Source organism: Pyrgilauda ruficollis, unplaced genomic scaffold (assembly GCF_017590135.1).
Source record: "Pyrgilauda ruficollis isolate IOZ18807 unplaced genomic scaffold, ASM1759013v1 scaffold27, whole genome shotgun sequence".
Lineage (NCBI taxonomy): Eukaryota > Metazoa > Chordata > Aves > Passeriformes > Passeridae > Pyrgilauda > Pyrgilauda ruficollis.
The window spans coordinates 2074008-2094224 of record NW_024524044.1 but is presented as its reverse complement, the minus strand read 5'-3'; the positions used below and the strand labels follow the sequence as shown (position 1 = coordinate 2094224).

General features: G+C 38.2%; 1 protein-coding gene across 1 annotated transcript in view; it reads right to left on the bottom strand.

Moving 5' to 3' along the window:
* Positions 1 to 397: 397 nt before the first annotated feature.
* Positions 398 to 20217, bottom strand: part of ZNF277 (zinc finger protein 277) — a 37651-nt gene continuing 17831 nt past the window's right edge. Inside the window, exons 3-12 of the mRNA XM_041471592.1 lie at positions 17486 to 17574; positions 15645 to 15727; positions 13769 to 13860; positions 12303 to 12413; positions 10359 to 10491; positions 5599 to 5666; positions 4336 to 4432; positions 3779 to 3821; positions 1551 to 1725; positions 398 to 745 (exon numbers count right to left, since the gene is read on the bottom strand). Of these exons, the coding sequence (XP_041327526.1) occupies positions 553 to 745; positions 1551 to 1725; positions 3779 to 3821; positions 4336 to 4432; positions 5599 to 5666; positions 10359 to 10491; positions 12303 to 12413; positions 13769 to 13860; positions 15645 to 15727; positions 17486 to 17574 (1084 nt within the window). The 3' untranslated portion in view covers positions 398 to 552. The remainder of the gene's footprint in view (positions 746 to 1550; positions 1726 to 3778; positions 3822 to 4335; positions 4433 to 5598; positions 5667 to 10358; positions 10492 to 12302; positions 12414 to 13768; positions 13861 to 15644; positions 15728 to 17485; positions 17575 to 20217) is intronic.

Sequence of the window (20217 nt, the reverse complement as noted above, 5' to 3'; positions counted from 1 at the left end):
TGAGCTAGTTTTCAGAATAGGCACCATATGTCTTAAATACTGATGATTAATAATAGAGATATAGAGATTTATTTTTATTTTCCAAAAGTTCTGAGGTAAAAATGAGCAAGATTTCCTTCACACACCAGACCAAGAATTAATTTTCTGTCTGCTCTCTAACAGCAATAACATACAGAAGATTTACTCACTGGCTTTACACATTGTCTCAGTTGTCCCACCTTTCACAAGGTGGCCTTAAAATAAAACTCATATTCTGATTCTTTCAGGAAAAATTAAAAAAAGATGAAAAATTTGTAAGTAACACTAACACACTAAGGGTATTTGAAGATCCTAGCAGAAAAGTGAGCGTTCAATTTTAAAATGAAGCTAAAATTTAAAGGAAGATATACCAACAAAGTTAACACTTAAATATTTATTTAGTATTCACTTTTGAATGTTTATCCCATGATGATAACATTTGTGAGTTTAACTGTATTCCAATAATATTGCAATTATTTATTTTTTTTTTGTCTTGCAGAAAGAGCACTAAAGGACAGCTACTGTACTTTCAGGTCAGAATTTCTCTTGATTCTTGTTCTCTTTACACAGAAGCTGGTTTAAAACACTGCTCTGTTTGAGAGCTTTTAGACTGGATATATCTTCGCTTACAACAGGCACTTCTTCACTTTGATCCTCAGCTTTTGCATCTTCACTGTCTGACAGTGTACACAGGAGTGTATCATTTTCATAGGTAGGAAAATAATACCTGAAAGCAACAAAACACGATTACTAGACAGTCACACATTTTGTTTGAGAAGCTGAGACAAGAATTTTAAAAAGGAAACATGAGCAAGTCTGGTTGTCTGGAATGACAGTAAACAGCACACCCAAAAAATCAACTGCACAGTGCAGGTATGCACAGTGCAGAAGAGTCTCAGAGAAGAGCTGACAACAGACCAGCCCTTCCTCCTATTTCTTCAACCATATGATATTATAAAAGAGACTGCAGATCCATATTTGTCCCTCAACAAATGCTGAACTGAGGTGTTTGAGTTAGAACACTCCCTGTGCACTACCACCTGGTAGAGAGCATGATTCCCTGGACCCATGCAGCCTACTCAGAGTCTGAACCAGTGTTTTGTTACACTGTCTCTCTATTTTCCATTTTCTATGGAATAACCAACTTGTTTTGATGCTAAAGTTAGGTAGTCATCATGCATATATCTACATTAGACATGCAAAAGAAGGGGTTTGACATGGTTCTAGAACAATTTTGCAACAACAAAATTGTCTCTAGGACAGTGACTTGAAAGAGCAGCTCCTATGTATAGGAACAGTGCAGCCTGGATGCAACTAGAAACAGCAGTATCCTATGTCAATTTTATCTTCAGACTGTACAGAGATTTCTAATTCTGAGTAGTTCTGAGACCCCTTATTATTTTATCTGGGCCACTAGAGTTAGGGAGCTCAGGGCACAGTTGTATTTGCAAATCCCAGAACTTTTAACTTACTGTTTCATAGAAATTATCCAGTAAAAGTATAAATGCTGGTAGAAATGTATTTGCCCTTACTGTGGTTGATCCCACGTAGACCTGGCTGGCAGGAATGCAATGTGTTTGGTCTCTTCCATATGACTTATCAATCCTCCTTTGGATTCAAATTTCTCCTGGCAGTTGTAACAACGACAATGATGGATTTCTCTTCTGATGAAATTCACTAGCTTTACTTGCTGATAGAAGTTCAGACCTGGGAGAGATGGTAGTGAACAAGCACTTGGGCAACATAAGTCTTAATTTACAAATGCTTTCTTGGATTAAGCATAAGAATTGGTAAGAGGTTACTGAAGACAGCACTGCCTGCATTCTGTATCTTAGCAAATTAATAAGTGTTTATTCCTAGCTGCTGGGAAACCAACTCTTCTTTTAGTGCAAAAACTGCAAACATTTTGCTTCCTCTCAGTCTATCTTTAGGCTTAGTGACAGAGCTTCAGGAGGACACAAGTAGGTTGAAGAATCTTGGGAAATAAGAGAGAGACTGACTATTGGCATTGCATCCTGGCTTCCCTGGGACAGGCCCAGCAGGCAGACAGGATGCATGGTTTGGAGGATTCCCTGCCCTCCCTGTGCCTGCCTGAGCACAGTGACTTTAGGGACAGGGGCAGTCCCTTCCAGCAGACCTGTCTCCTCTGTGACTGCCCCTGCAAGAGGAACCCAACAGTGACAGGGACAATGGTTCAGCCAGCACACAGGTGCAACTGGGGTTAAGTCAGCCTGTGCCTGTGCAAAAAAGCTGCTCCCATAAAGAAAAAAAGACAGGTCATTGTCACCAGGTTCTCTGCTGGAAGGAATGAAGGCCAAAATGCCCACCAGACCACTTTTAGGGGAAGTCTGTTGCCTCCTTGGGGCTCAGGTTAAATGTGTGATAAGAAACCTTCCTGCCCTCGTGGGTACTTATCTGTTAGTGATTTTTCAGGTGGGCAGTGATGAAGTTGCAACAAGAAGTCCCAGGGCAATTGAGAGAGACTGCAGAGCCTTGGGAAGACTGCTTAGAGGATCAGGAGCACAAGCAGTGTTCCAGTTGCACGGAATAATGAGAGAAGAAACAGGAAGAGTCAGCAGATCAATACCTGGTTCCAAGCCTGGTGTCAGTGGAAGAATTTGGGGTATTTGGATCATTGGTGTGCCAACATGACCCCAGGCCTGCTGGTGACAGATGGGGTACACCTGTCTCAGGAGGGAAAGAGATCCTTGCTCAGGAGTTAGCAGGGCTCACTGAGACAGTTCAAACCAGATTTGAAGGGGGTAAGGGATAAAACCAGGCCTGCTAGAGATGAGCCTGGGTCAGGATCTCAGTGCGTTGTGTTTGATGAAGTGCTGGGTCCTGAAACTGGTCACACAACCAGTGTTACAGGCTGGGGGAAGCTGCACAGCAGAAAAGGACCTGGGGTGCTGGTGACAGCAGCTGAACATGAGCCAGCTCTGCCCAGGGGGCCAAGAAGGCCAATGGCACCTGGCCTGTATCAGCAATAGTGTGGCCAGCAGGTCCAGAGCAGGGATTGCCCCCCTGTTTAGCCCGGAGAAAAGGAGGCTCCAGACTGACTTAATCACTCTCTACAGCCACCTGAAAGGAGGCCACGTATGGGTCAGTCTCTTCTTCCAAGTAACAAGTGATAGGGGGAGATTTAAATTGGATATTAAGAAAAATTTCTTCACCAAAAGTCTTGTTAAGCCTTGGTACAGGCTGCTCAGAGAGGCAGTTAAGTCACCATGCCTAGAGGTATTTAAAACACCTGTAGATGTGGCACCCAGGGACATGGTTTAGTGGTGGACTTGGCAGTGCTGGGTTAATAGCTGGCCTCAAAGATCTTAAAGGTCTTCCACAAGCTAAATGATCCTATTCCACTGCAGAAAGCAAACACTGGGGAAACCAAGCTTCTAGCTTGCAAGCAAGCATAAACATGCATAATAACAACAACAAGAAGAATAATAAAAATAGCAATACTTCCAAGTCTCCAGCAGCCAGACCTGGAACTCATAGAGCAGGTATTTGTAGAAGCTACCCTGCAAAAGAATCCAGTGGGTCTAAAGAAAATAGCACACATCTTTGGCAGTAGCAACAGTTCCATAAAAATAAAGTGTTCTTGGCTTGCTTTTGTAAGCTGGCAGAAACAGTTTCCATTATGGAAAAGTTAAATGTCTCTACAAAAATAAAACCGATAAACTTGTTTTCCACTATTCTTATGATGTGGTTTTCTCCACACTAGTGGCAAATGTTGACAATTACAGCCCCTCTTACTCACCATGCTCTGACTTTATTTTAGGAAAGTGAAATCCATGTGATTTCTGGAGGGAAAAAAAAAAAAGGGAAGAAAAAAAATCTTATTTCCACTACTTCTACTATTCCAAGTTAAAAACAGCTCAGCTTTTCATGGGCTGACACAGACACATACATACAGACACACAAACATGAATGCATGAAACAAACCACAGAAGTTTTGGTTCATCAGAAACTTTTGCATTCCTATTTAATACTGTTAATTAGTTTATTAAAACTGAAACACAGATGCTAACCATAAAACATATGAAATCATGAAACCACTATGATATCAAAGATGCTATTTCTTTACTGCCTGTAGCAGTCTGTACACCCACAAGTAATAGACAGTCATACTCTTAATCTAAAACTTGACTTTTCTGCATTTTTTAAAGAATAGATGCTGGAGATGCTGCAGTGCTTCAGTTTTGTGCTGAAGAGGACATTTTAATGCAGCAGCTGATTTGACCTTAATAAAGACATTACAATCACAATATTTAATTCCACAGTGATGAAAAAACTGTTATTTAAAAGAAGTCTTACCTGCATGTGAAGATACAATTTTTCTGTGGTGTCTGCTTGTTGTTCACAAAACAGGCAAACTGCACACACAGGATGCTCTTCCCAGTCAGACCAATCTCTTATGAATAAAAGTCAAAAATATTCATTACGTTGTGGAAAGAGAAGAGACATTTTGAGAAAGGGCAATTCAGATTTTGCTTTTGCAACACTAGAAATAAATCCAGAGAAACTGAATAGTTTAAAGGGGTGGAAAAGACAGTGTGGATTTATAGCTGGATACATGATTACAATCTGGTGTAGAGTCTAAAAAATTAGAAATTTGAGAAAAACTGAGCAGTTAATATTGGGTAATTTCTATGCAGACAGCCATTTAATCCTATTTGAAACTGTCTGTCTGCACTAATGAACAGAATACTAACTTCAATTTCTACCCAGCTTGGCAAGTCATTAAATATTGCTTTCAGTATTTATTTTTCTAAGGGCTTTTAAAATTCTTGTATACCTTTCTAATCTTTCAATACCCCAGCCAAAGTCATAATCATCAGGCAGAGCTAACTCTGTTATTTACTTATGAAATATTAATTACTCACTTATGCTACATTTAGACAAGTGCACAGAGAATACTTTACCAAAACATTCATTTAAATCCTAATGCTGCTGAGAGATAGAACTATTACTGCAACCAGGTAGAGTCAAGTAAAATTAACCTCAAGTCACAGAGAGAACGAGGAAGATCAGGGACCTTGATACCCATAAATTATTCCTACTTATTCAATTTTCTATGGCCAAAGAAATCACCTCTGCAGTGATCTGAGGGCCTGGACCACAGAAGAATGCAGAGGAGGTGGATGTTGCCCTCAATCAGCACTGCTGAGAAGCTTCCTTTGAAATCCCTCTTATATCTCTACTTAATCAAATTTTAATACAATTTATTCTTCATAGTGACGCTTTTGATGCTTACTTTTAATTTTTAAGTTTGAGCAAAATCTGTTTGACTGTTTTCTGGTGCACAAGTAAACAATAATGCACTTTGTCTATGTCACTACAAACTCAGAAGGCTCTTGTTTGAGCTCTAGGGAAACAAAAAACAGGCTTGTGGATGAAATATGGAGTTTACAGCTCTCATTGCTGAGAAGTGTTTTGAATGAGGACAATTTGGAGTTGATTTGATTGGCTTAAATGAATTTAAACTGTGTGCCAACTGTGCACAGCATTTTCCCAGCAACTACTTCAAAAAATAATGGTCCTGCAAGTCTGTGTAATGGGTGCATAAGTAACTCTTACTCTTCTAGGTTATCTAGTAATTCCCGGTCATCCTCTGACTGCACCTCCTCCCAGGACTTTCCAAACTCCTGGGGGGAAAAAAGAAAAGAAAAGAAAAAAACATTTCCTGATTCTCATCAAACATTGTCACTGAACTGAATGAACACCTCAGAAGTCACAGTCAATATCTTATTTTGGATCATTTCAGTATTGCTGTGAGTAAAAGATAGCCATACGACACTGCTTTAGTAAGAATTTTTAAAGTAAGAATTATTTTCATCTTTTAACAGGGCACTTCCCACACTATAGCTGAGAGGAAGATGATTTGGCACAGAGTTCTCAAGAAAACCAGCAGTGAAACACTTCCAAAGTGTTTCTGAGGCAGGTATGTTATGACTATCTCAGGTTTACCAGTATCTCAAGTGCTCCTGAGGCAGGTATGTTACCACTGTCTCAAGTTTGCTCAATGCAGTGTGCCCACCTTGCTCTTGCAGCAGCACGTGCTGCTCCCTGCAGCTGTCCCAGCTGAGGCTGCAGCTGCAGCAGTCGGTGCCTGTGCCTCGTGCAAGGCTGTGCCAGTGAGGACACGGGCCCAGCTTAGCTCCAGACAGCAGTGAGAGCCAGGGCACAGACCTCTGAGGTACACCCCACTTTGTCTTCCCTCCTCTTCTCAGATGTGAACGTAAGCGCATCTATTCATGGTGTTCTGTTCCTTCTTTTGCTTTTTGTGTTGTGTACTTCTACCTTAAAGACCTTCAGCATGAAGTTTATCACAATACATTTGTGCAGTCTTCAGCACAGTGGCAAGCACTCTCAGCATGACTGAGATATAAATAACAGGCAATAAAAAGCTGAAGGGCTCTTCTCAAATACCAGCAGTCATCTTTAGCTAGTGTTTTTCTTTCCTGGGATTCTTCTTGTCTTTAAAAACAAACCCAAGCAAACTAACCAGCAATCAGAATAGTATTTTTGAACCCATACTTTGTGGCTGTGGAGGATTCACAAAGATTATAGTGGATGATCTTGTCCCCATAAAAAAAAAAAAAAGCTAATGAAAAGATAATCCTTTAATTGATTTTATTAAAATATTCCTACTAATAAATATATTTAATAGCATCCTTAGTAACAAGTATGATTATTGTCTTTATGGGTGTTTGGAAAAAGAAGAAAATATATCCATCATTTAACAATTTAATGAGAATTTTTAAAGTTGTTAGTGTCTATCAGGAAAATTATAAACAATTATCCCTAGGCAGCTCTAAACATAATGTCATCATATATTACAGAATGAAAATTCTGTAATTAATTCAGTGATACTCCATGGCAGTGTGTAAGCTCTCTGAGTGAGAGGGGAGACTCATTAATGTCACCATTACTGTGAGCCATTAACACCTCTCACCACATGTTCTCCCAGCTGCACACTCCTTTCCTATGTCTGCTAATGTTAACACCTTAATGAGCAGATAGTGGCTCACAACCTCTGCAAAGTGAAGACAAACGCTCACCATTTTTCCCTTTACCAGCTCAAAGTGTATCAGCATAAGAGAGTATGTTCAAAACAGCAGCCTTCACCTTTTAATTGAAGGGGAAAGGGAAAAAACATGCCTGAGCTTTGTTATTGCTGATGTTTTTTATGGTGTTTCTGTGAAGAAGGCAGAGAGGGAGCTTGTAAGATATCTCTGTTTCCCTCATCTATTTATATCCAGAGGAGAAAAAAAAGGAAAAGCGAAAAGCTAACCAGGTCTTGTATCACTGGAAAATTGCATGGTGAATGGATAACTAGGAACACCGTGATGAAAGTGCCAAGAGACTGTATCTGAGCAATTGGGTGGAAAAGAGTTCTTTGAAACATTCTTAAAACTCCTTCAGTTTTTTTTTTATTTTTTTAAACACTTTTTCAGTTCTTCAGCTTGATGGGCATCTGCGACTAAGGGTGCTTTTTTAAAGTATTCAATTTTCTTTGCTTTTTCGTTCAAGATGCAAGAGTTGCCAGGAATGATCTCTAGAGATTCCCAAGAAATTCTTAAAAAAAACCATAGGAAAAATGAGACTTGACATTGTTAATAGTTCAAACACTAGAAAATGCATAATTAAAAAAACCCTGAAGGCCTTGCCATATATTCAAGAAAAAAACAACTTTTTATTTTAAACACTTTCTGTATACCTCACAGAGAGGATGATGCTATAGAAAAATATGAATATGCAAATGTGTGTCGTTTGATTATTTCCTCTTCCAAAATGTAGTCGAAATGCACAGAGATGAAATGCCTCACTGGCAATTTACCTTTGCAACCTGAGTGCAGTTCTACAGGAAAAAACTCTGTGTGCCTCACTGAGGCAACACACCCCAGCTTGAAAAAAGGGCAGAGATGGGAGAAAATAGAAACAGCAGCTGGTATCTCCAGCAGTGTTCCCTAAAGAGCAGTTCCCAAACTACATGCAAATGGAGATCCAGGCCTGTGCAGCTCACAAACTCTAAACATATGTTGATTTCCCCTGCAAATATTCTCTTGCCCTTCTTCTCACCTGCCTTGCTGTGATCACCTGAATTATGTTTCCTGTTTTATATTGATGCAGAACTCAAGATGGTCCATCAGGAAGAAGAGATGGCCTTACCCCAATGTTAGTTAATCCATGTTGGATGAATTTCAATATAAAGCACTCCCCAGTTGGGGGATTTTATTAAATCTTGAATCATCACCAACTTATGAAGGGTTTCCCTTTACTATTTTACAAAATACACACCATGTAAATCAAAAGAGGCTAAATGTAAGAAGTGACTCGCATAATAAAATATTCTTCCCCTGCCCCCCAACAGATAATAGTGACAACCTAGAGCTTGGCAATAAGGAGAAACCATCTTTTTATTTTTGAGGAAAATAAAGGCTTTATGAAACAAGTTTTCCAGTAATTAGTAGGTACAATTTCTCAGCTGCCTAGCTCAGTATTAATTCACTGATGCTACATGCTGTAGACACACGCCATTAGTCAATTTGAAAATGGACATCTGGGCTTCCACAAAGGATACTCTATACCTGAAAGTGCTGCTGGTAACAATCAGGTGAGTACAGAAAGGAAAGCCTTGTAAGTCTAGGTTTGTCTCAGTTCCTCTGGGAATAAGAGAGTTTTAATACTGCCTTCTGTTCTTTTATGGCCTCCAGCAGGCACCACAGATTACAAAGTTCTCTCTCCATTTTCACTTGGGTCTTTGTGCAAGGTGTGCCATGGGGCCACAGGATAATACACACAGAGAAACAAGGCGATTAGGTTGGAGGTTTTTTTTTTTTTTTTTTTTTTTTTAAGAAAAGAAAAAATGATGAATTCTACATCTATATATCATAGATACATTGTTGCTTAGTTCTTTGCACTCCAGTACCAGTTCCTCTCTCTGAATTAACACTTTGAGCCATTCTACAGGATGGTATAATCCTCCTCACTTACACAACACAGACAAAAGACCTCCGAATCCACTAGAATTTAGGGAATCATTTCAGATATGATATGTAAACCATGTTTGTGTCTTTGAAACTGTATAGTCCCCTGGATATTTAGAGCAATGTGAAGCACAGACCTCTCAGACTCATTGGGAAAAATGAGTAAATCTCGATTGTACACATTAAAAAAAAAATCTGGTAAGTTGCGAGGGTTAGGGGAGAGGAAACAAAACCACTACATTGAGCCATTACAAAAAGCAGATCTAGTATAGCATCTAGAATTTACTGAATATAGATGCAGCTTGAAAAAATCCATCCCATCACATTTAAGATAATCTACTGTTGAGCATGCATGTGCTCTACAGAATATTTCCTCCTTAAAATGTAAAGGCCAATCTACTGAACTCCTAGTGAAGAAACTGAAGTTCATCCTTTTAGTCTTCTTGTCTCTGTGCAGAAAAAAAGGGGTTGTCAAAGGCTGTTTGGAAAGCAAACACTTTCCATTATGTAGGAACATTCCTAAAAATTTCCTGTGTGCAAACATACATTTTATTGTGAACTATAAGTGTTTAAGACAGAGCTTTTAGTCCGTTTTCAATTTTTTTAAAATTCTTTCTTTAAAAGAAGAAATGTCAGAAATTCTGATGTGGGTATAGTCTGAAGGATCAGAAATGCTGAGCAGAAACAGTTCCCTGGATATTAGCACATGCAGAAGGCACAAAGACTACTTCAGGTGAACTATAGTTATTTCTGGGACAGAACACAGCAGCTTTTGAAGCAGCTCCATATTCATAAATTGAAGGCAGCAAATGAAAATCTGGTACGTACACATGCACACACTCTCAGAGGTCTGAGATAAAAAAATATTTAGCAACATACACCTACCTGGAGGCTAAAAACTAACGGCTTTTCTTTCATCTCTGTGTCTTTCATTTTCTTCCCCTTTGCATTCAGTTTACTCTCTGAAGAGCACTCTCAGCTTAAGGTTTGTAGAAAACGAGCTCAAAGCCAACTCGCTTTAAGTTAGACCTCCATTTACTTAATTTGCTGTATCTCACCTTCCCTTCTGTTTTTAAAGCAGAGACTGAGCACTAATGACATGATGATTAGTGTCTCTTCAAGCTACATTCTAGCATCTCTCAAAATCAAATCTCAATGAAAAATGTTTACTAGTGCTTAGCTTGACAATTATCCAGAATATCACACCATAAATGAGCATACTTCTTAAGAATCCTTCACTTGATTTTTGACCTTTATACTAATTGCTAGTTTGGATTTATTCACTTTTAACTAGATAATGTCTGTATCTCTTTAGTAAATTTGCTAATTATTCATAGAACTACTTACCAAGTAATTAATGATATAAAATTTGTCATATTCTTTATTTTTGGCATTGATTCTGCGATGCTGCTTCTTTCTCATGTGATCTTTAAGTGTGTTTTTGTCTCTGAAAACTTTTTCACAGTATAAACACTGCAAGCTAGGATAAAAAGGTAAATAGGTCAACATGTTAAAATGAAAATAGTACAAAATAATAAACTTAAATAAGCTGGAGTTATATATACTAAGATTAACCTAAGCATGACAGAGCAAGCTAAAGGAAACAGAAAGCTTATTTGAAAAAAAAATAAATTACAAGATAATCTCAGATCACAGTAGAGTCAATCAAACTGAAATAACAATGACAAAAAACGAAAAATTAAGATAACAAAAAATTTTACTGTTTGCCCCATATGCAAAGTGGGAGAAAAGTCTGATTACCCAAAGTAGGCACAGAAAGGCTGCTGATTGCTCACTGTGTGAGCTCTGTAACTCAGCATGGACTTACACTGACATCCAATCCATCTCTAATTGTTTCTTTGTATTTCAGATTGAAAAAAACCAAACTGTGAACATACTAATTTTCTTTTGAAACAATTTAAATTAGCTAAACAGAAAGTTTTTATAGTTCTACTCAACAGGGAGGGTAAATGAAAGTTTGCAAGGGTGGGCAGTGGGTTTTGAAATCCTGAGAAGTAAAATTCTGTAAGTAAATTCATATCCACACACACAGAAGTACATATAATTCATAGACAGACATACATACACATAGGTACATGCATATATGTACAGAGACAGGAAAGTATACACTATTTGAGAAGGTGAAAACATTCATTAACAAATGAGAATTTGATCACAGTATGTCTTCCAGAGCAATTCAAACAAAACAGAAGTATATGCACTGCCTTAAATCAGCATCATAAAACCGTTTTGGTTCCAGATTCCCCTCAGATGTTTTGTGTGGAGCAGGAATTCAGGATTCTCAGTATCATTCCACCTTTCAAGACATGTAAGAAGTTTTGAGTTCTCCCTATGCTTGCAGACTTCAAATCAAGATTGCCTGGCTGGTGAATTGTAGGTCTGGTGCCAGAATACATCTATGAATTTTAATATCTGCTTTGCTGCACCTGCTAACAGCAAAGTGTTTGCTCTACTTGAGAAAGGCATTCCCATGAAGAGTACAGAAGGCTTTCTGTCAGCATACATAATGTAGTCTTATTTGCCTGAAACAAGATGTTTCTACTCTAGTAATTTATTCTCAGGTATTATTCTACTAGCATAGCTAGTACGTCTATCCCTAGCCATAGGGGGAGTGGCCTTTTACTACTCTGGACACAATTTCAGCATGTGCATTAACTACAGAGAGGATCAGCTTTGAGAAAATTCCCTCTAACTGAAAGCCTCAGGTCCTACTGATAAACAGTAAAGTTGCAAATTATCAGTGAGCATGGTAATTCAGTGCATCAGGCAACACCAATAACAAAAGAAAAGGCATTCTTAATATGTCTTCATTTCTGGGAAAAGTTAACACCTATCTATCCCTTTCTGCTCTGGGTTTGCTCTCTAAGCAGTACAAAAGGGAGAGACCAAACATGGTATTGGTATATGGAGGCAAATGAAGACTGGAACAAGGACTCTGTATTCAGCAATTAAAGAGATGTTTAACAAAAAGTTTGTCATTATGAGAAAAACATTAATGCTAACAGTTATGAGAAAAAGTGCTATTATTGATGTCAAACTGTGCAACTCCTAACTGAAACACAGCACTTGACTTCATACTATTAACTGTTAGGAATTAGCTTTCAATAAGGCAACAAAAAGACTTCTAAGAGGACTCTCAATAAACTTACAAGCTCTCTTTGCTTCTTCTTAAGTAGCCACAAATGTGGAATTCATTTTTACCTACTATTTCCAAGTTAAAAGAAACACAACCCAAGTTTATTGAAAACAAACAAACAAAACTCTACTTACTTGTCAAGCTTCCCCTGTAACACAGCCAAAAACTCATAGCAGTTCACAATGTTATCTGGCAGCCCAATGTTAAAGGCATGCTCTCTTGCCATATGATTGAGAAGAACAGATCTACAAAAGACATTCAAAGAGAATGTTACATATTTTTGCATATATATAAGAACTATTCAATTACTGATTTAAAATACACCAATGGCTCTAAAACTGCATAAAAGCCAATGTTAAATAAACAGTAATAGACATGCTGCCACTGCTAGGAAATAATGCAATTTTATTGAAACAGGAAGTATTTAACTTTCAGCTCTGCTGAATGTTCAGTAACATTTCAACTGCTCCATCCACATGCATGAAATATAATCCTTTAAATGAAAATTACAGTATAGTTTATTTTGACCCTCACTGTTAGCAAAGCTCGTTCATTATCCTGTATAAGCAAATCACATTTCAAACAAGTCTCTTGAGAAACATTCTAAAAAGCCCTTTGTCAGACTTCTCTCTGCGGGTCAGCAGAGCAGAAATTCTTGGATGCAATGTGCTTTTACATCAATATTGCTTCACACAGCACCAGCAACATGAATGGCACTCAAAAGTGTACACAAATAAACATAATGGATGTTTAAATAAGATACTCTTCTGACAGAGATATACTGGTTAATTCCTTAGCTGTCCAACCTCACTACATGCCTCAGCTTCTGCTTTTGGGGACTAAACATATATCCAAATGTTGACTACTTGCTTTTACCATTGTCCAGGCATGATTTTCAAACTGCCTGCCAGACTCAAGAGGAAGCAGAGACTGAAATTCCTCTCCTGTCACCAGGCAGTAGCGAGGGACACTCATAGAACATTGGGATGATGTGCAGGAATATGACCCCTGGTGCTTCTACCCTTCCAGATTACCAGAACTACCCAAGCAAACAGACTTAGCCTCTCCAACTGGAACTGATTTACTCTGAGTAAGCAAAGTTTCTTTGGAGCATGCACTTCAGTGCAATTCTTACTCGCACTTGACTGATGCTGTAAAGCCCTCTGTTCTCACTATAATTTTCCTCTCCTCTTTTCCATTTGATATCCAAATTTACACTAGTTAGGTAAGCTTTAAATAAGAAAATATACAACTGGATAAAAAAAATTTTAACCATCACACTGGCTCACACAGCTGTCCTTGTCACTAAAACAGTTGCCAAAAAAAAGTTTCTCTTCAAAATTATTTGTTCCCAACTCCAGCATACTGTGTAGTAGAAATAATTGCACTGGAATAAATAAAAAAGCTTGAGAAGTAGGACAGGATCTATTTAAAATGCCACTTCAGTTGAAAGAAATATGTAAACTATACTTTCAGGTTAATTCTACGTTCTGAGTCCTACCATTATGCATTAACTGCTTCAATGACATTGAAAACATAAACAAAGATGATGAGTAGGTACCAAAAAATAAAACAAAAGCAAACAGGGCAATAAACAAACCTGTTTCCTGTGAATTCTTGATCACAGAACATACATGTACTATGAAAACTTGTGTCATATCTCTCTTGTTGTTGCTGTTCTAGAATTTCTCTCTAAGAAAAGGAAAGATATAGTTATTCAGACAAAACCATAATCATAAAAGCATTCCATCACATAAGTTTATTATACATATTTATCCTTACTGGTAACAATAACATATAAAATTCAAATGTGCTGGTGGCACAAACCAGATGTTAGTATGTTTTGAGTGTGGATTCACACAGAAATTCCAAGTTTTTCCAAAGGCAGTATGTGTCCCAGTTAAGTTCCAGTAAAATTCTCTTAAGTTTATGTACATGGTGCATGGAAATAAATACAATCCACAGTGAGATCTTATGCAACTATTTAAATAATTTTGTATACGATGTATCAGTTTAATGTTACTACCTGTGATTCAGCTTTACCTCTGGTACCAATGAGCAGGTTTATGGGTAACCACCTAACCCCCCTGTGGAATGGCAAACTCAATCCTACACGGCTAATTGCAGGCAACCTAGAGGGATTTCTCCTAATACAGGACACAGCCCTGGCAGTTTCTGTAAGAAGCTGTGGCACATACCACAAGCACTCCTGATGTTGCATTACACTAAACTGGACTAACATCCCCATCCATTCCAGTGTATATCTTCAACATCCTGAACCTTGTCTCAGCTTAAGATTGTGACAAACTGGGGATCAGACACAAACAGCTCTTCCTGGGAAGCTGGTACAGCCTGCAGTCTTGTGAGGTGAAGACTCCTCTTTGGAGTCCCTACTTACTGGGAGAAAGAAGTCCCTTCACCTAAAACTACCAGTCAGATGATGAGTGAACAGCTGTATGCATGACAGCAAGACAAGGTCAGTGCTGTTGTAGGATGTATTTTCTAAAAAATAGTTCTGGGGATGTTACTTTTTTATTTAAAGAAAATACCCAGGTGCCTTATACTGACACTGCCCCTCCATGTATCTCTAGTTTTGCTGCCAGGACTTCCTTGTCTGGTAGTGCTTCACAACTACGAAATCTTTGTCAAGACTGTGTTTTTCCAAAAGACTGTATCTGTTTTATATTTCACAGTCTTGTCAGCTATTTCAGCAAGCTGTGCTCTCTAACCTACTTCAGGCTCATTCCTTGGTCTCTCTCAATACATCACAATCACCATTAAGTCTCTGCATGACATCCACCTTGGCTAGCTCCCTGCTGCAATACAGCCTGAAATATTCCTAAACTGGAGTTTCAAAACTGCAGAATGAAATGCTTCAGGCAGCACATTTTAAAGACAGCATTTGTCCTTGTTAGGGCTTTCTGTTGGAGACAGCAGTTAGGATTCAAAGGATGCAGAAAAATCACCAAAAGTTGTATGGTTCTGGTCTTTATTCTACGCAACTCACATGAGCCCATTTGCCAGCTCACTCTTAATTGCTGGACTTGTCTGGAGGTAAAAGGCTTTACAAAGCAAAATATCTATTTAACTTGCAAGTCAACACTCAGATTGCAGCAAAAGGAAATGCAAAAATAAACAGACTTTATTGCTGTAACTAAAGCAGTGACTCCATTAGCCCCAACTACAGCTGCAGCTCAATTTCACAAAATCCTTGTGTAAAAACTGAGGATACAATTTTGATATTCGAAACAGTGATAACTGCAAACTATTCTGCACCATAATAAAGATGCATATTTCTTTCTTTCCTAATTTAATTACTCTGTAAAGAAAACCAGCACTTGCTTTGGGTTAAATTCTCCACTCATTTGAGAGTTTGAGGAAATGTCTACTTGCGGAGCAGATGAGATTGCTCACCTGCCAGCAGACTCCTCATGCCTTTGGAGCTTACCTTAAAAAATGAAACAATGATTTCTTACCAGTCTCTTTTGCTGAAGCTGTTCTCGAAGTAATCTGTCTTCTGGTAAAACATCACATAAAAGAAAATAATTGTCCTGTTCCTCTGTTAAGAGATTAAAATTGTGAGTAAGGAATGGGAAGTTGCAGCTGCTTTGAATATTACTGGCAGATAATTTGCTAAGACTTTAGAATATATTAACAATGTAAGAATGTGATTTTTAACCTATAAAAGTCAGTTCCTTTAATTTCCTAATTTAATGAAACATGTTTAAATATTTGTGCATGTTTATATTGGAGAATGAAGGCAAAAGTCTTGCTTAGTTTTTCTCCATTACCAGCTTTATTCATTTTTGTGATGGTTCTTCTGGACACATAAAACAATTAGCATTTACATTAGTTACAGATTAAAGTTAGCATGAAAGACTTTCATGTAACACACTATGTAATACACTTTCATGTAATACAGAAACACTACCTTTCATGTAATAATATATGAAATTACCTTTAATTTTATCTTACCAGTTATTTCCCTAAGCTACTGTCAGTTTTCAGTAGCAATCATAATTTGATCTATCCTCCCCTTGCTCTGGTCTATCACATTAGCTTTTACCATCAAATATTTTTCCACCTGTGGATATACACAACTGTTCAGTACATTGAGACTTGCCTAAGTTCTACTTATATGTTTTACACATATTTTATCTTTAGTAACCTTTTTATTATTTATGGTCATATCCAATTGAATAAGGCAACAAATTCTATTCAAAGGAATTACAATTATTCAGCATGTAGGAAAATAGAAAAGATAATGGGTTAAGATAAGAAAAATTTTCTAGAGGGGGAGGGAGGGGTGAGGAGGCAGGGAGAGAGAAGGAGAGAGAGAGGGAAAAGGCTCATTGATATTTCATAATTCTGCTCTTCAAGTGCTTGATTTGCAGTTTTCAAACTGAGAGGTAAGTGTTTGTAAGAGAAACATAATTATGATTTTTGGAATGATTTTCATGTTTTCCAGGGCTACTTTTCTTAAAATTACTTTGAATAATTAAAAATATTACTTTCATCCATTTTGTACTGAGTTTCCACTTTCTAACCATCTCTGACACCACCGGTATGCAATGTTTCCTCTCTTTTAAGGTTTAATTAAAGATGCAGAAAAGCCCTAAAGTTCTTATCTATTTTAGGTAAACGGTGCTTTTCTGTTAGAAAAGGAAAGCCAATGTAATGCATCAGCTACTTCTGAGGAAAACACTTCCTTCACACAGTCAACACTGTCCCAGGGATGGAATGTGCCACCATAGCAATGCAGCAGAACAGTGAACTAAGGTTTCAGACTTGTGTTGGAGCCCAGCAAACTGCACAATCGTATGGTTTCTGTGAAGATGACATCTCCTGACACTGCTGGGGCAGGGAGCACTGTGGCAGGGCAAAGGAAGAGGGGTTGTGGCCCTGATGCCCAAGAAAAATTAGCAGCAGGTGGTGGGCAGGGTGCAGTCAGAAAAGGCAGCTCACTGGGAATGTTTCTCATCATTTTGGAAGGACTGTCACTGATTTGTCATGCAGTGGGTACCAACATCTCCCCAGGCACTCTGTGAGCAGCTCTGCTTCCAGTCCTTGATTTGCAACAGGCCCCAGTTCACAGCACACTTAAGCCTGTATTGATCTCATCCTCACTCAGCACAGTGCTGAAGCACATGTGGCAATCCTCGCAAAAGGTAAGTTTAGATATGTGCTTAAGAGTTAAACATTACTTCTGTGGTTTTCTGCCCCGGTGTCAGACACACTTCGCTGATCAAAGCAGCAGCATATGCCAGAAATTATCACATGATCTGCTCATCAGAGAGTAAGCAAGCAGCATACTTACCTAATGGAGCTTTTGAATTTGTTCTTATCACACTACAGAAGTCTGTGATAGGCTGTTCTGCAAACCTCCTCTTCCAGTACAGGATGTAGCTTTAAAAATAAGGGGGAGATGATCAGTGAAAAAGGGAACACTGAAAAACTTTTAATAAAAAATTGATTAGCTCTTGTTTAATGCTGTAAATTCTTATGTGTTTTTGTTTCTTTTTTTTTTTTTTTTTTTTTTTTAACTCCTGTGTCCCTTTTTTCTTCTTTCATATTAGTTTTCAATTTTATGGAATTAATCCAGTTTCACTTAAACTGGGTTTAACCATGCTGTCAAAGTGAAGAACTCAATAAGCAGATTTGCACCAAGCTTTGCATAAACACTGTGACCTATTCACATCTACAGACAGAAGTGCCAATCAGATGCATCTTTACTGAAAAGATATATTACAGAGCATTTTCAAATTCCCAACATATTGTGCTCTGTGTTCTGCAAGATGCAGTCAGGAAGCTGAAACTCAATAAAAACACCAGCTTGACAAAAGTGAGGTTTTGGCAGGTCTCCTGTGGAGTTACAGTGAAAGCTGTAGCTTGGCAGACAACTAGAAAGACAGAAAAATGAAGTCCCTGAACACCTGGGGGTAAGACAGCAGACAGAATAAGAAAAGACCTAAACACATCTTGAAAGTTTAACCCATCAACTACAGTTGTTTAAAACCAATCTGTACTATCTTTGTAGGTATTACAACTGCATCAACAGAACACAACTGAGATTAGATTTCCACTGAACTAGGAAGCTACTATCTAACCAAGAAGAAATCATCACTTCATTTATATGATGAAGGGAACCAAGCAATTCTTGTGCTAATTATTCAGAATCTTACTATAAAAATAATCTGAAAACGCTTAAGTGCTGACTTAAATTTATACTCATGTATGATATAAATCATGTGAGAGTTAGTAAGGTAAAGGCTATTCAATGATTTCTTCTTATTTTGTGCCACCAAATTAGGAAAAGGGTAATTAAAAAATCAGGTATCATTATTATGAGAGCATTTTAAAATAGCTGCAGCTTTTAATACTTGTGCAATCTGTAAGTTTACTTGCCACAGCTATCACATCCCACAGTGGCTCACACTGCCTCTACCATTCTCACCCAATACATCTGAGGACTTCAACTACAGCAGCCAAGGAATCAGCACATCCTTCTTTCTGCTAACTCCAACATGGAGAGGACTAACCTCTGGTGCAGCAGCCAGCTGAGCACAGTGAAGGCAGCACATGTGGCTGAAGCTCATTCAGCAGCACCATCAGATGTCAGTAAGTGAGAAGTGAGTCTTCAGTTCTCCCCCTGCCTGCTCCCCTGCTTGCCATGCTCATTGAAAGAGTTGCTAAACAGAACTGCAGCTCTTCCAGACTAAGTCATCCTTGAGCTTTTAGGACATAAATGTGCAAATGGAGAGATTTCAAGAGCTCATTTAATAAATGTCTCTCCCTTGCACTGAGAGAAATGAACACTGGTACAAACTCACCTGCCTGTAACTGTCTGTGTCACAGAAATTACAGTTCAGGGATTTCATATCATAAGACTTAACCTGAATAATCAATGACCAGATAAAACCAATGCCTTGTGATACTTCCAGGGAGACAGAATGAGTGATCATGTTGAGTCAAGAAGCAGAAGCTTATTCCCCTTATCTCTTCCCTCTGCCCTTATGCCAACTGATCTTTATTCTTCAAAGTTAAAAAGAAAAGAAAAAACATTTCCATTAGCATTGGTCTTTTCTGGATTATCCACTTCTTGCAGTTCTGTCAAGAAATGTATTCCTAAGACTGGCTGTAACTCATTGCTAAATATAAAAATAATACTATCTTTACAGACTTGATCCCTGTATTTTCCACACCTCAGTTCAACACTTCAGAGTATATTCTCTTTTTTGTGCATAGTATTAGACTGTTTTACTAAAATGCAGCAAATTAGAGAAAGCACAGTTCAGAGCAACAATTCCACCATTTCATGTCCTGGGGCCACTTTCTATAAGATTTGGCTACCTTCCAATTGCATTAGCAGCAAAAAGAATCTAAATGGGCCCTTTTTGAAGGGGTGATTTTAAAATACATTTCTATTAATGCAAAATAATTCCCCCAAGCACGCTTAGACTGCTGGTCCATGACTGAGCAGCTCTGATTCCTTTACTTACCCAAAAATTCTAGTACTATCTCCAAAGAACAGTACATTCTCCTTCTGCCTGCCTTCAGCAGAAAAGCAAACAAAAACTACCATCAGTTTTCAATTTTAAGCAACGTTAAGCTCATACATTTGATTAAGGATTTATGTGGCTTACATTTCTCTTCCTAAATTATATTGTATTATTTCTTTTCTTTTGGGGTCTTGATAGACACAAGGTCTTGACTTTGACTAACCAGTGACAGAAGACCTACTAGAAAAATCATTTTAGTTGAGAATTTATCCATCTAACACTTAAATACTACAGCAGAACTATTTACAGACTGGCAGGTACTGTCTAGACTTCCTCCTGGCCCATACATTACTGTGGAAAGCAAAGGCCAAGCAAGTACCTTGTCTCTGAAGTTACAAGCCAGCTGGGGCCATGCCAGCTACTGGAGGAAGTTAAGAGAGGGAAAGCCAAATGTGACCCTGGTGGGATGATCAATGACACAGCTGTAGAAGGAGTTACATTTGTATGTAGATCACAGTACTGTAAAGCACAGTTAAGGATTAAATGTGAT